Here is a 13,289-nt window from a genome sequence, read left to right as displayed (position 1 = left end):
CACAGTATTCCTTGGCTTTTACCAACAAAAAGAAATAATTAATTTTTATGGCTTTGTCTTTGCTTTTGCGCTCGTCTGACCGGAGCAGCTCGGCACTAGTGGGTTTCAAACCAGAAATAAAAAACTGGGAAAGTTGGCGAAGGTGAGTAAAAAGTGGAGCCACTGCAGGTGTAAACTAAAATCATTTTGAAATTGTTTTGCTTCTTGTTGCTGCATGCGGTTTTTTTGTCAGCTTGACAACAGAAGAAGAATGTCTTTGATCAGAGTGCCTGTGTTTTTTTCTTTAACAAAAAACTACTTTCATCCTTTAAAGAGTCTGAGGAAATAATTTAGAATTAATTTTATCTATGTAATATCATAACAAATAACTAACTTCTTAAATTTCTAAGTTTTTTTCATATATTTATTAGCATAAAAAAGGCTTTTTCTATATTCATCTGTTATATTTCCATTTGTTTTTTACCCTTTAAGAGCCCTACTATTTCCTTCCGGAAATAACGAAAAAACTACTTACGCTCCCTGAAGCGAGAAACATATTTGATATTCATAAAACCGAATATGATTTCAATGAATTCGCACTCCCTTAACCGCATTTAAGGACCATTAGAAGGGTCATGTCAACATTTACTGCCCCACAATAATAACTGTTTACACGCGCGTAAAAATCAAGCTCCTCTCCAGGATGTCCAAGCAGGTCAGAGCAATGACCGCAATTCCTGCTGAATCCCCTACAGAAGCTGCTCCACAACCTGCTTGATTTTTCCTCATTGCTCGTACTGTTATTGCCATTGCTGTGGTAAGCAGGTGAGAAGTCGAGCGTGGCACACACTTCACAGGTAGCCGCAGGATCTGCAGCCAAGCAAGCAGAACCGCACCAGCCACGCCCTCGCCTCAATGCCACATTGCCGCCCTATCAGCTATCTGGCCAACCACCCACCCACCTACTTACTCACTCATTGCCGGCCAGTTCAGTTACACTTACCATTACAGTTACAGTTTCGGTCTCGGTTTTCAGTTCCAGTTCCTTTGTCTTTCCGCTCATAACAATAAAGGCAGTAATAAGAATAATACAAAAATGAGAGAAAAACTGAAGAAAAACGTGAAAAGCAAGCCAGAGGGAATGGTTAACTGAAGAAGGTGAATGGATGCGTTGGCAAAATTCTTTTAAATATTTTATTGTTTAATTCGTTATCCTTCTTTCTGTGCGAAAGTTTAATGGCCTACAACGCTTCGCTTCACATTATCATTACAATTGCGGGTATTTTCACCCCGCCCCTCTCGATTTTTCCGATTCCCCTCGCCCACGACTGCCAATTCAAGCAGGTATTAATTATAATGCCCCAGGGGGGAAGCTGGTCATAAACACAGAACATCTTGCGTATTGCACTTCATTTTCTGCTTGGATTGCGGCCCATTAACCGCCATCGTAATGAGGACACACAGATACAGAATACAGAAAAGTGCAATTATAGTGAGCCAACCGAGTCCCGAAATACGTGTTTTAATTAATATTTTTCCTTTACGCATTTCCTTTTGAAATTAAGGAATTATCACTCGTAAACTTTTGCAAGTAGGTCATGAAATATTGAAGGCAAAGCGAATGCCCTACATTTTTAATAGCTTACATTCTTTCTTTAACTTTTATAAGGGAATTAACGCTACTTAAACATTAAAAAATACACTATAATCCATATTAAAGCATAACTCTATCCCAGTCAACTCTTTAAGTTGACCCATCGCCATGTTTGGATTTTTCCAATAATCAAGTTACAATTATTAGGTCAGACTTTGAACTCGCTTCGGGGAATTGACTTTTATGTCGCACTATAAAGGAGCCTACCCAGCATAACCATTTTCCACTTTGCATTCAAGTTTTCCATTTCCGCTTTGGCGCCTTTTTCCTGCCAGCGGGCCCCGTCTCCGTCTCCGTCTCCGTCCCCAACTACAGTCCCAGTTGCATAATATTTTATTATCCCAAACGCCTATCTGCATTGTCCTGGCCCTACAGGACACCTCCCTGGCCTCGCAGGGTGCCCCTCCTTTCATTGCCAGCTATCTGCGAGCATCCTTTACTCTTCCTTTTTTGCCCACTGTGGCGGAATTATAATCTTACAGGCTCTAACAAGTGCAAGTGCGGCTGGAATTTAATATCACGAAGGCCCTTTGTTGTCCTCTCCGCTGGTTTGTTGGTTTTAAGTTTTCGTGTATTTCATTACAAGGCGAAGTTGGCATTGGTTATGGGAAAGGCGGAGGGCTTGGGCTCGATTTTTGGGGCCTTGGAATTGGGATTGGGAATAAGGATCGGCCTTGTGTGCCGCTTGCCACATTCAGCAGACGCTTAAATCCTTTACACAAGCTGTTTGCCGCGCATAACGAAATAAAATAAATAATCCCGTTTAATGGAAAGGCACAGTCGGAGGCACCATCAGCACCTCCACATCCACATCCACCTCCCGCCCATAACCCCTTTTCATTTCCATCCAAGCAACAACAATGCCGCCCGGCATCGCATTTCCTTTCCAATTTTCCTTGCCTGCGCCTGCTGCTTTTGCTTCAGCTCCAGCTTCAACTGCCGGTGCCGGTGCTGCTCCTGGTGATTCTGCTCCTTTCCTTGCTCATTTCTCGTCGCTGTTGTGCCCACGTACGCAGCTTAAGATTTCCCATTCATATCATGTGCGGCGGCTGGTGCTTTTTTCAACAGGGCTGGATAACAGGTCTGAATTGAAACTTGCCAATCTAAACTTATTTTTATAAGATATAATAAAGAAAATATTATAAATCCATTTAACAAATTCTTTACCAGTCTTTTGGCATCAAATGTAGTCCTAATACTTTTTTAGTTTCCTACGAATATTATTAGTTATTAAATATCCTTCATCCATTGCTATATTATTGATATAAATTGTTATACAAATCCACCCAAATCTATTCACACTTGTAGTGTGTATCCCTGTACTTAAAGGATAAGTATTTTTTCGCTATGCAGACTCGACATCCTGTTCAATATGCATTTGGCTGGTGGTTAATGCCACCTTGGGAGTAACCGATTGCCACAGTGGCACCATTATTATGCATTCAGATTGATGCACGTCTTCGGCATTTTTTCAGCCAGCCTGCCGCAAAATGCACACACGCATCCTGCCGGCGTCGTCCTGATTACTCTGGGATTCCTGGGACTCTGAACTCTCTGAGCTCCCAGCTTCCTGACAGCCAGTCGCACTCAGGACACATACATACATATTCCGCACACACTTAACGAGCACTTAAGCGTCTTCGCCGGGAGCTTCATAGCTCTAAATATTATGTTTAATTAAATATGAGCTCATAATCGAGTTCGCCCACTTGGCCTGGCCTGACCTGATAGCCAGCCAGCTGGTCTCCCTCCCGGTTTATAGCCACTTTATCTGCTTAATTAAAAGGTTGGACTTTAATTGAAATCGCTCTGATATCTGACCTGTCACAATTGCCAGCTGTCCCCAGGACCGAGGAGAAGGGGATGGAAAATGATTAGTGTAATTGCCAGAGGTTGGGTGGAAAATTATTATCCGATATGTAGAGGATTATCCTGGCGAACACTGAACGTGCCGATGGCTTGGAATTCATCTTGGGCTTAATCAATCAACGCAGCTTGTGAATAAAATATATACTGGTCGTCTGGTCGAAAATATCCTTTGGCTATAAACGAGAGCAGATCCCACATTTTATTGGCAATTCCCTGATGTCCCAAGAAAGCTCGTTTGGAGAGGTCTCTGTCACTTTGGATTTTATTTGGCTTTTCCCCGGAAAACATATTTATTAGCAACATGTCGAATGGGTAATGCAATCGAGGCCTTGAATCTCGGCCAGCCCAAGTGGGTGGGCCAAAGTGACTTTTCAATTTGAATAAACGAATGTAGCTGGGTAAATATTTGATTTATTTTCGGGTGACCTTTGTCAAATAGACACACACACACACACACACAAAAACCCACATTCCTGGCCCGTTCTTATCGCACAGCTGTGGTTGAATTAATAGGACCGACTGTCCCACCACAAATGGAATGTTGTGGTGTGTTGCTTATGAATTAGATTACGAATTTCATGGGGAGTACTAATTTTAGGATTATATTATAATAAAACTTAAAATTAATAATATATAAACGTTTTAACAAATTTATTTAATAACAGGGTTCTATAAAACAATTGATTCCCTGATTTTGGCATAATCAGAAGAGCTAACATATTAAAATAATTTGTAGTGAGAAGTTAGCAATCAAATTTGGTTAGAAAATGTTTAATATATCATCTTCTACTTCTTGGTTCTATTATCTTTCCCCAAATTGTTTGCCAAGATACGATTTTCGCACATTTGTCTCTTTGTATCTTTTTTGACTGTTGGCTGTTGCCCGAAATTCAATTTGCATATTTCCATCTCTGTTGCTCTGTTTGGTGCACAAAAGTTTATAATTTCCATTTGTGCTGCTCTTTCCCGACAAGCAATTTTCGCATGATAACTTCATTGCGGCACAAGGTCAGGCCGAGAGCAGGAAAACCAATTCGGAATAATCTAACCAATTACTGCCAGCGCTCCGGCAAGGTCAGCCGAGTCATTTCGGCAACGCACAAACGATTATTACTGCATTAGGAGTCGGGAAAAGAAACGCACATGTGAGTCGCATGCAGATAAGCAAACGTAATAGAAACAGATTATATCCCACACTCCTCCAGGGACCCACATCCTCCCCTCCACGTTCCCATTCAGCCGTAACATAATCGTAAAAGTCAAAGCTTAGCTCAATGCTAGATTGCAGCATTTTGTATGGGGGGGAAATGTTTAAAGCGCTCGTCGGGGAATGGGTCCTGATAGAGATGCTCTGCGAATTCAAGGATGTGACTCTTAATAAGGAGATTTCACTGGAAGTTTGAGCAAATCAAAAAGTCTGACTGGGTACTCTTAATGTAAGCCGAAAATAATGAGATTCGAAGAAACATCTCTGAAGGAACGCTGTGGGACTTGATAATCTGCATACAGGAAGTACATATATAAGAGATAAAACAGGTCACTCAAAATGAGGAATATGAAGAGCAGATAAAATTATGTGAATTTTTAACTTGTATTATTATTTTCAAAAGCAAATTGTCAAAGTAGGTCTCAAAGTTGGATTATGTTTCCCTGATGATCTGCGGCTTGAAGTCATGTTCTGATGCCTTTTTAAATGACTCAGCATAGAGAGGAATCCTTTGCGTCATCCGGAAGCCCCAGAAGTCCTTCACCTGGCGACATAAGTTAAGATCAAGTTCCACCACCAGCAGGCCATCACTATCGCGAGACAAACTCTGAAAATAAAAGATTACAATTATACAAAATATTAACATAAATTACTTAAAACTATTTTTAGCCATAAATGAATTCCAGTATAAAATGTTCTGTAAACAAATTGCAGGAAATTCATTTATAAATTAATTAATTACATTGTTTCTATATTTATCCCATGATTATATACTTTGTTTTGATTGAATTTAAAATACTGTTGAAATGGATTTTCTATAGAAGACTATTCCTCGTTAGACCTACCGGAGTCCTTGAACCATCAGGAGCAGCAACATAAGAGGAACCGTAGAAGGGCCCAAACGTTTTGTGGGCCTTGTTGCCATCTCCAGAGGTATACTCATTCGGGAACTCCTCCGTTCCCACTCGATTGATCGGAACGGTGAAGTAGCTATTGGCAATGGCAGCATTCCTTGCCTCAATGCTCCAAAGTGGCTCCGATAGGCGACCGATCGTGGCCGAGGGATTGAAGACGATCTCAGCGCCATTCAGTCCGAACATCATCCAGTTCTGCGGATGATGGCGTCCATAGCAGATGTTGATGGCCAGCTTGCCGAACTCCGTCTCGAAGACCGGGTGACCAGTATTGCCCTCGAAGTAGTACGTGGATTCGTTAAAGTCACCCACCCGAGGAATGTGATTCTTGCGATGCTTGCCCAGGTATCGACCGCTATTCGAGATGACCACGGCCGTGTTCCAAATGGTCTCGCCATGCTCAATATCGCGCTCCAGAATCGAGTGGATGATCACCATGTTATAGGCCTTGGCCAGCCCTGAGAGCATCTTGGTGGTCGGTCCATTTTCAGCCTCCTCGGCGAACTCACACCAGGGGAACTTCTCTCGAGTGCAGAAGGCAAACGGCATGGCTTAGGACAATTAGAAAACTAATTAATTAATTTACTATAAATTAAAGCGCATCACTTACTCCATGCTTCTTGGGTGCAAACAATGTTGCAGCCAGCTGCTGCCGCGGCCTTGATAATGTTCTTGACCTTGTTCCAAATGCCTTCGCGTTGCTGTTCAATGGGCGCCGTGGTGGGAAGTGCAATGGAGTTCTGGATGGCGCCAACCCTAACTATACGGGGTTTACGGGTCTGCTCCTCTCGCGCATTGAAGCGATATCCCTTAATCTCAAAATCATTCTCTTTGGCAATTTTGGTAGCACTTTCGGGCAGATCCAGAGTTTGGCTATGATTAGAAAAGGGGCAATAATTATTATTTAAAATAAAGTAAGTCATGACATCACGAATGGAATGTTTTAGCTCACATTAAACATAAGATTTATTAAATAATTTTAAGTACATTTTATATTTTGATTTTTATTAATAACATTTGCAGTCCGTTTCAAATATACAAATATTTTTTAGCAACATCTGGCACTGATTTCTTCGAACCGGACAAAATCGGATGCTTATCTCTTTTCTTTCTGTCATAACCTTAACACTTTTGTATTGAAATATTTTAAAAACTCTCAACAGATTAAAAGAATTCTTATATTTGCCAAGAATTGTAAATTTCAGTCAAATAAATATATTAAATTTTACAAAAATCAAACATATCTAGAATTGCCGACAACTATTTCTGTTTTGTTTTGCTTCGCCGATCATTCCATTCACATCACCAGTTGTTCACACACGTGTAGAAGTGTAGATACACATTTTATTAGTTCTATATTTAAATGTATTTTGATACAAAACATCTTGAAATAAATAAATGGAAAATTTGGAAACTTTGACTAAGAACTGGAATTTTTGGTATATGTTTTTTAACACGTATTTGTGAAAAGATCAAGATTAAAATATATTTTTAGAATTATCTGGAGACTTTTTACGACCACCCCACATGATGTTGAGACTCTTATCAATATTGTCACTACATTCGGTACTCACTCTTCTTCAACGCCGTACAAAATCCGCTTGACCTCCTTCAGTTCATCAGCTGGCAGATGCTTCTCCAAGCTGTCGTTCAGGTTTTTCAATTCAAATGCCGACATTGTTGTCAATTCGCATTAATTTGGTTTGTTCCGAGATTAATTGATAGAGCAACCTATTGCGACCAGCGCACTATATGGAATGCCTATTTCGACGATCGCGTTCACCTTCTTATCGCTCTCTTTCTCCCCTGCTGACTATATATTTCTCTCTCTCCCTATTTGTTTTTCTCTCTCTTTGTGGTTTTTCCTCAATGATTTTCTCTCTGTTGAATACGTAATTAGTGAGCAACATATAAAGTACAGTCATTGACACTAAAATAGAAGCAAATGGAAGCTAATTGGGAATTTTTGTATTTATTGAACATATTTTTAAAATTATTTGAAGGTATTTATAAGATAAAGTTTATTATTTAATTTTAAATTAAATAAAAATGTAGATTTATAAAAGATGAAAGTGATTTTATATAATTTTTGAAGCTTAACACTATTTTAATTCATATTTTAGGCTTGCTAAAAATTATAGCTATAACTAAACATACCAAAATTTGTAATAATTTTATTTAAAAATCGAATTAAATGGTAAATATAATTATATTTTTAACAAAAGCCTTAATATTATATATAAAATTCCAAAAAACAAAATCTTAAGCCTATTAAGGGGGGGGGTAAGGTATTTAATTTTTTTTTTCGTAAATTTTTTTTTATTTTTTATTTTTAAAGATCAACATCTTAAGAATATTGTGTCCAAGTTTTATATCGATCAGAGTAAAATTGACGAAGTTATGCGGAGTTGAACGAAGGTCGGTTGGTGTTCAATGCATGAGAATCGCAAAGTTTAAAGCGCTCTCCTGAAAAATGCCATTTTGAAAATCGGTGTACACGATAACTCAAAATCTACTGAACCAATCGGTTTGAAATTTGGAACATAACTTCTTTGGATAATTCTACAGGTATTCACGTCGAGCTTTTTTTAATTTTCTTATATTTTTTATTTAACAAATTAACATAATTTTTTTGTCAAAAATCGGGGTTTTGACTTCAAATTTTGAGAAAAAATAGGGAAAAAATTTTAAAAATAAAAACTCTTCGTGAATACCTCGGGACACTTATCCTTTAATGAATGAGGTATAATTTTTTTAGATCGAATGATCCTGTGGACTGTTAGGATGTACACCGCAAAACAACTTTTTTTGGAGGCGACTCGGGAGATTCCCTATAACTTCTCTACCTCTAAATATTTTTCAATACAAAATTTATTAAAAATTATTCAAATGTTGTGTTATTATATGGTATTTAATTCATTAAGCTAACTTTAGCCATTCCGCCACAATAATTTTTTGAAAAGTGGCCTTTTTTGCACCGAATTAACCTTACCCCCCCCCCCCCCCCCCCCCCCCCTTAAAGGCTTTGTTTTTCCAATACAAATTGTATATTCCGCATATATCAACTTTTTAAGCATTTAAAACAAAACGTGTATGACTTCTACTTTAATTTAGAAATATATACACCGAAAAATATATAGTCCAACTCTTTATTGACAAAAACTTCACTCGTAAATATGCAAATTGCTATTTTTAAGCTGATTATCTCAAAAGTTTTGTAAATATTAAATCAGTCAAGAGCACAGCTGTATCTTTTTCGCCGAGCATCTCTAATGTCAGCTACTTTGCCTGAAAGCTGACAGCTTTTGGGCCATTTTGTATTATAAAAGATTAACTTGAAGCCAAATGTGGGTCTCGTTGCGTGCTGGAAGGCAATGCAAATTACCAGAAATCTTTTTCGGGGCTAAAGATGTTTGTTTGTCTAGTTCTGAAGCTGGCTCTGGCGCTGGTGCTGGTGCTGGTGGACTGCCTGGAACGCTTTTTGTTTTCTTTTTCAGTTGGCAACTCAATTGAGTGTAAAACAATTTCATTAAATTGGCAGTCGCAGAGACGTTCCCTTCCGCGCACCCATCTTTTCTCTGCGTGTATGGGCCAGTGTGCTTGTGTGCTGGGAAACAGCTTCGTGGGGACCCAGTGTCCTCTATTTGGCCACATTCATTTATTGAACCCGTCCCAAACCGATCCGAACGGAATGGAACCTCATCATTGGCGATGTCGTCTGCTCGCCGGCTTTGTTCTATTTTTATTATTATTTTATTGTCTGGCTGCAGTGTCCATGTGGGAGCGAGAAGCCATTGCCAGGAGGAGCCCCAGGACTCGGAGGACCGAACCGAGAATCGGAGGACCTTCTTGCCATTGCAATTTATCGCATTCGCTTTGGAAACATGTTCGCAGGCATTTTTATCATTTCCGCATTTATATGGTTTCCGCCTGAGCTGCAAGCAAACTAAGAAGTGGCTTTCTGCCTTATTGCCCCTGAGACTGCCCTATATCCTGCCATCCGACCAGGATGTCCTCTGATGGAATTCGCAGCTAAAACAGAAACCAAACCATGCTCGGCCGAATGAATTGTTTAGGTTTAATTTATTGTACTGAGATTGGTTATGGGGCTCCTAGCCGGGTCATATCCACACACACACTTACCCGCACACACTGCACCGCCCCAAAAGGAGGAAGAATCGATAGGAGGTCGGTCGGTCCAAGGCCGAAGTTCGACAAAGTTTCAGTTTTCAGTTTGATGTTATCAATTTATTCATAAAACCAAACTGCATGAAGATAAATGAAAACATGTCTGCGATTTTTAAAGCTATTTCAAACGAGGAAAAAATTTTGAAGCATTTTAATTGTCAATTAAATTCTGTTAAGTTCAATATTCAGAATGATTTTTACAATGAATTTTTAATGAATTTCAAGGACTCAGAAAGTGAATGGTAATTTAATTGGATTTAGTCCAATTTGATGAACTGAAAATTGAACATCTTTGATAACTTCAATTAATTTTAACAAAAAGGGTTTTTACTAAATTAGATTTCTGCGTTTTGGGAAATGTAAATCTGCTTTTAAGCTAAACAAAAATTAAATTTGTAACTTTACTGAGACTGCAATTAAATATAAATGAAATCAATTTAAATTTCAAATAAAATGTTTGAGGCGACGCCATAAAAGAAGCTGTTTGTAATGATAAAAAGAAAATCAATATCTATAAATAAAATGCTATTAAAAAATCATGCGTAACCCACACAAAATGAATATTAATAATACACAACATGACCCGTCTCCTGTCTCACATGCCCAGCCTGACCTCTGGGCAAAACGCACTCACCCAAAGTTCTTCCCTGTGTAATTTTCAATAAAAAAATATAACACTCGAAAGGACAGGAAGCACACAAAAAAAAATTACATTGTGTCCACTGCCAGGCTTTGCCGGCTAAAAAAAAAAGGAGAGTAGGGCCCGAAAAGCAAGGAAGGGACACAAAAAGGGGCAGCGAGACTTGTTAAGGGTCCGGCTATAAATCTCGGCAGCTTGTGCTGTAACTTAAATTAAATGCTGCAAAATCGGCTGGGCAATGGCCAACTCGTGTGGACCCCTGACAGCCACAAAGGAAAGCCAGAAGGAAAATGCGAAGGAGCGAATAAAAAACGCGCCGCACGCCGCACGCAGTCGAGTTGAAAAATGAGAGGCAAAAGTGCACCGAGACGTGAGCCAGGCGAAACAGGAACTTAAATTAAATAGAGTTTTCGAAAACAAGCGGCTAAATATGCTGCAATAGCTGCTCCTACTCCTGCCGCCGTCAGACGAAGGATCAGACGAATTTTCCATTTCCCAACTCCATCGCTCAGTTTTTCCATATGCATTCCTGCGAGTCTGGGAGCCAAAAAAACGAGACTGCACGTGGCAAACAAAACTGTTGGCCACTTTTAGCAGAAAAGCGGCAAATTTATGGCTGCCAGCATTTGCGTGTTGGCAACTTTTTTTTCGGCCGAATCCCCGCCCCCACCTGCAAAACTGAAAAAATATTACATTTCGCACACGTAGAATATAGAAGAGTTAAATTGGGAGGAAAAAAAAAAAAAACAAGAAAAACAACCAATGAGTTTTCCCATCAAAACTCTTCTACTAAATGGGGTGAGCTGAGCACTCCACGCCACGACTATTCAAATTCAATCTGCGTTAATGGCCAAACAATATCGGCAAGGGTCAATTTGTGTGGGGGAGCATAAATATTTCAATATTTCAACGGCATGCCTAAGTATTATGCCGGCAAATCGGCTTACATCTAATTTGATTTCGCCAAATTATATTTCCATAGAAGGGGGCCAAATAAATTTCGTTTGATTTATTCTGTGCCGGTGCGTCGCATTATACATGATAAATTGGTAGCTAAGCGTCAATGGCGCTGTAATTAGTTTTTTTTTTTTCAGCGCCAAAAACTTGCCCAGACAATCAATTGCGAAAAACCAATCAAGAATTTTCCGCTCCAGCCCCAAAAAGTGCATTAAAGGGACGCGGATGCTGCCGCTTGCACTATAAATTAATATGCTGGCGAAAGTATAAAATTGAAATTATGGCAACTGCCAACTAATGAACAGCGATAAAAATAAATACAAGCCCTGGCTTCTGGCGAACTCCTGGCAAAACTGGCGAAAGTTCGCCTCTTGCACCTGAATGACTTTCGAGCCAGCTTCATTCAGCTGAAACTATGTCAATACATTCTCTGGGCCCGAGTTCAGAGTCATTGCTGTGAAAAACTCGCCCAAAAAGTTTTCCCAAGTTTGGGCGAAAAGTGTAGCATACCTTTGTGCGTCTTCCAGGGACGCCCAGCCGGCGTCGACTGCGAAAACCGAGCGCATTTCCCGAGCACTTCCGAGGAAAGCCAAAGCCGAAGCTCTGTCGGTTACTCGGAAAGCTTTCGCTCTCTTTATTCTCTCCTTTGCAGCCGCTCTTAAGTGTGCGACTGGTGTGGCAATATATTGCTTGCGCCGCGAAAACGGGATAGCTGCCGCATGCGGCACTGCTCGCACCACGGAAGCTTTACGGCGAGTGACACTTGTGACGCTTGGGAATAACAACCGTTAATAAAGCGCGCTGACTTTGAGTTTGTCAACACGGAAAAATATAAGTTAGGTCAGGTTAACTGCTACGCCTAGTCCTTAGTTTGAAATAGACACTTAAATATGTTAATATTAAAATTAATAAAACGAAAAAACAATTTTTTTTTATATGTTTAAGAAAACAAAGTCTTATAGAAAAGATTTCACAGAAGGTTCGAAAAATTTAAGATTCGAAAGCAGTTTAAAAACGTTTTTTTTTTTAATAAACATTACTTAAAATGCGAAATACATTTGTATACACTGAAAACATAAGTATTTATTAAAACTGTATTTATTTTTAAATTTTAAGATAATTTAAAAGTTATAACTCGAATTTATTCAGTTAAAAACAACAAATGACAACTTCTTTGAATAAAAAAACATATACATATATTTAAAAATAAGATAATACATTTTCAGCTATTTACTAATTTAATACCTTTTTTAAATAGTAATTTATTAACGCATTTATTTATTTACCCATTTCTATATTACAGATTTGCATATAGTATTCTAACTGTTATAAAAGTGTATAAGATCCCAAAATTATATATGTACATCTAATTTAATTTTAAATAATAATCCAATCCGGATCATTTTCATTCAGAATTTCCTTATGGTTATATGTATAATTTCGATGGGTTTCATTTGATAACTGCTAAAGCTAGCGATCTATTAAAATTTTTGTTTAAAAACCGCTAAAATTCCATATAGTGCAAAAAGTAATTTTTAATTTTTAAGGAAATTTTAAATTCAAAACATTAAACTAATGATTATAAAGAATACAACATAAATTCTGAAATTTTGAAGACAAACAACTGGAACAACTTTCCATTTGCAACTATTATTATTTTAAGTGCAAGCCGCCGTATTTGTATTTGTGTGCGGGTGGCACATGCAACATTCGGTGTTTGTTGGCAGGCAGTGTTGACTTTCTTCCTAGTCGCCGCTCTCTCTGTTCGGGGATTTACACTGGCAAATAGTGGGCGGCCGGCGAAACGAGACGGGGCGGAAAATGCACATAAAGTCCGCTGGCCATTGTTGTTGCACTTGTTGGTGGCTGCTGGTTGTTTGC

At 38.9% G+C, this 13,289-nt stretch overlaps 1 protein-coding gene across 1 annotated transcript; it reads right to left on the bottom strand.

The window, feature by feature from the left end:
* Window positions 1-5,074: 5,074 nt before the first annotated feature.
* pyd3 (beta-ureidopropionase pyd3) lies at window positions 5,075-7,369 on the bottom strand. The gene is made up of 4 exons (XM_017180054.3): window positions 7,198-7,369; window positions 6,234-6,496; window positions 5,555-6,174; window positions 5,075-5,316 (listed from the first exon to the last, which is right to left on the bottom strand). Exons 1-4 carry the CDS (start codon window positions 7,299-7,301, stop codon window positions 5,143-5,145), a joined length of 1,161 nt encoding a protein of 386 aa, XP_017035543.1. The 5' UTR covers window positions 7,302-7,369; the 3' UTR covers window positions 5,075-5,142.
* Window positions 7,370-13,289: the final 5,920 nt, after the last annotated feature.

This window comes from Drosophila kikkawai, chromosome 3R, assembly GCF_030179895.1.
Source record: "Drosophila kikkawai strain 14028-0561.14 chromosome 3R, DkikHiC1v2, whole genome shotgun sequence".
NCBI classification, from domain to species: Eukaryota; Metazoa; Arthropoda; class Insecta; order Diptera; family Drosophilidae; genus Drosophila; species Drosophila kikkawai.
The sequence above is the reverse complement of the archived record's forward strand: the minus strand, read 5'-3'. Positions and strand labels throughout refer to the sequence as shown.

Excerpts from the sequence above, each read along its gene's own strand:
- pyd3 (XM_017180054.3), bottom strand. The coding sequence starts at position 7,301 with ATGTCGGCATTTGAATTGAAAAACCTGAACGACAGCTTGGAGAAGCAT. Across the intron at positions 6,497-7,197 it reads TTGTACGGCGTTGAAGAAGA|CCAAACTCTGGATCTGCCCG; the intron begins GTGAGTACCGAA and ends TTCTAATCATAG. Across the intron at positions 6,175-6,233 it reads TTGCACCCAAGAAGCATGGA|CCATGCCGTTTGCCTTCTGC; the intron begins GTAAGTGATGCG and ends AATTGTCCTAAG.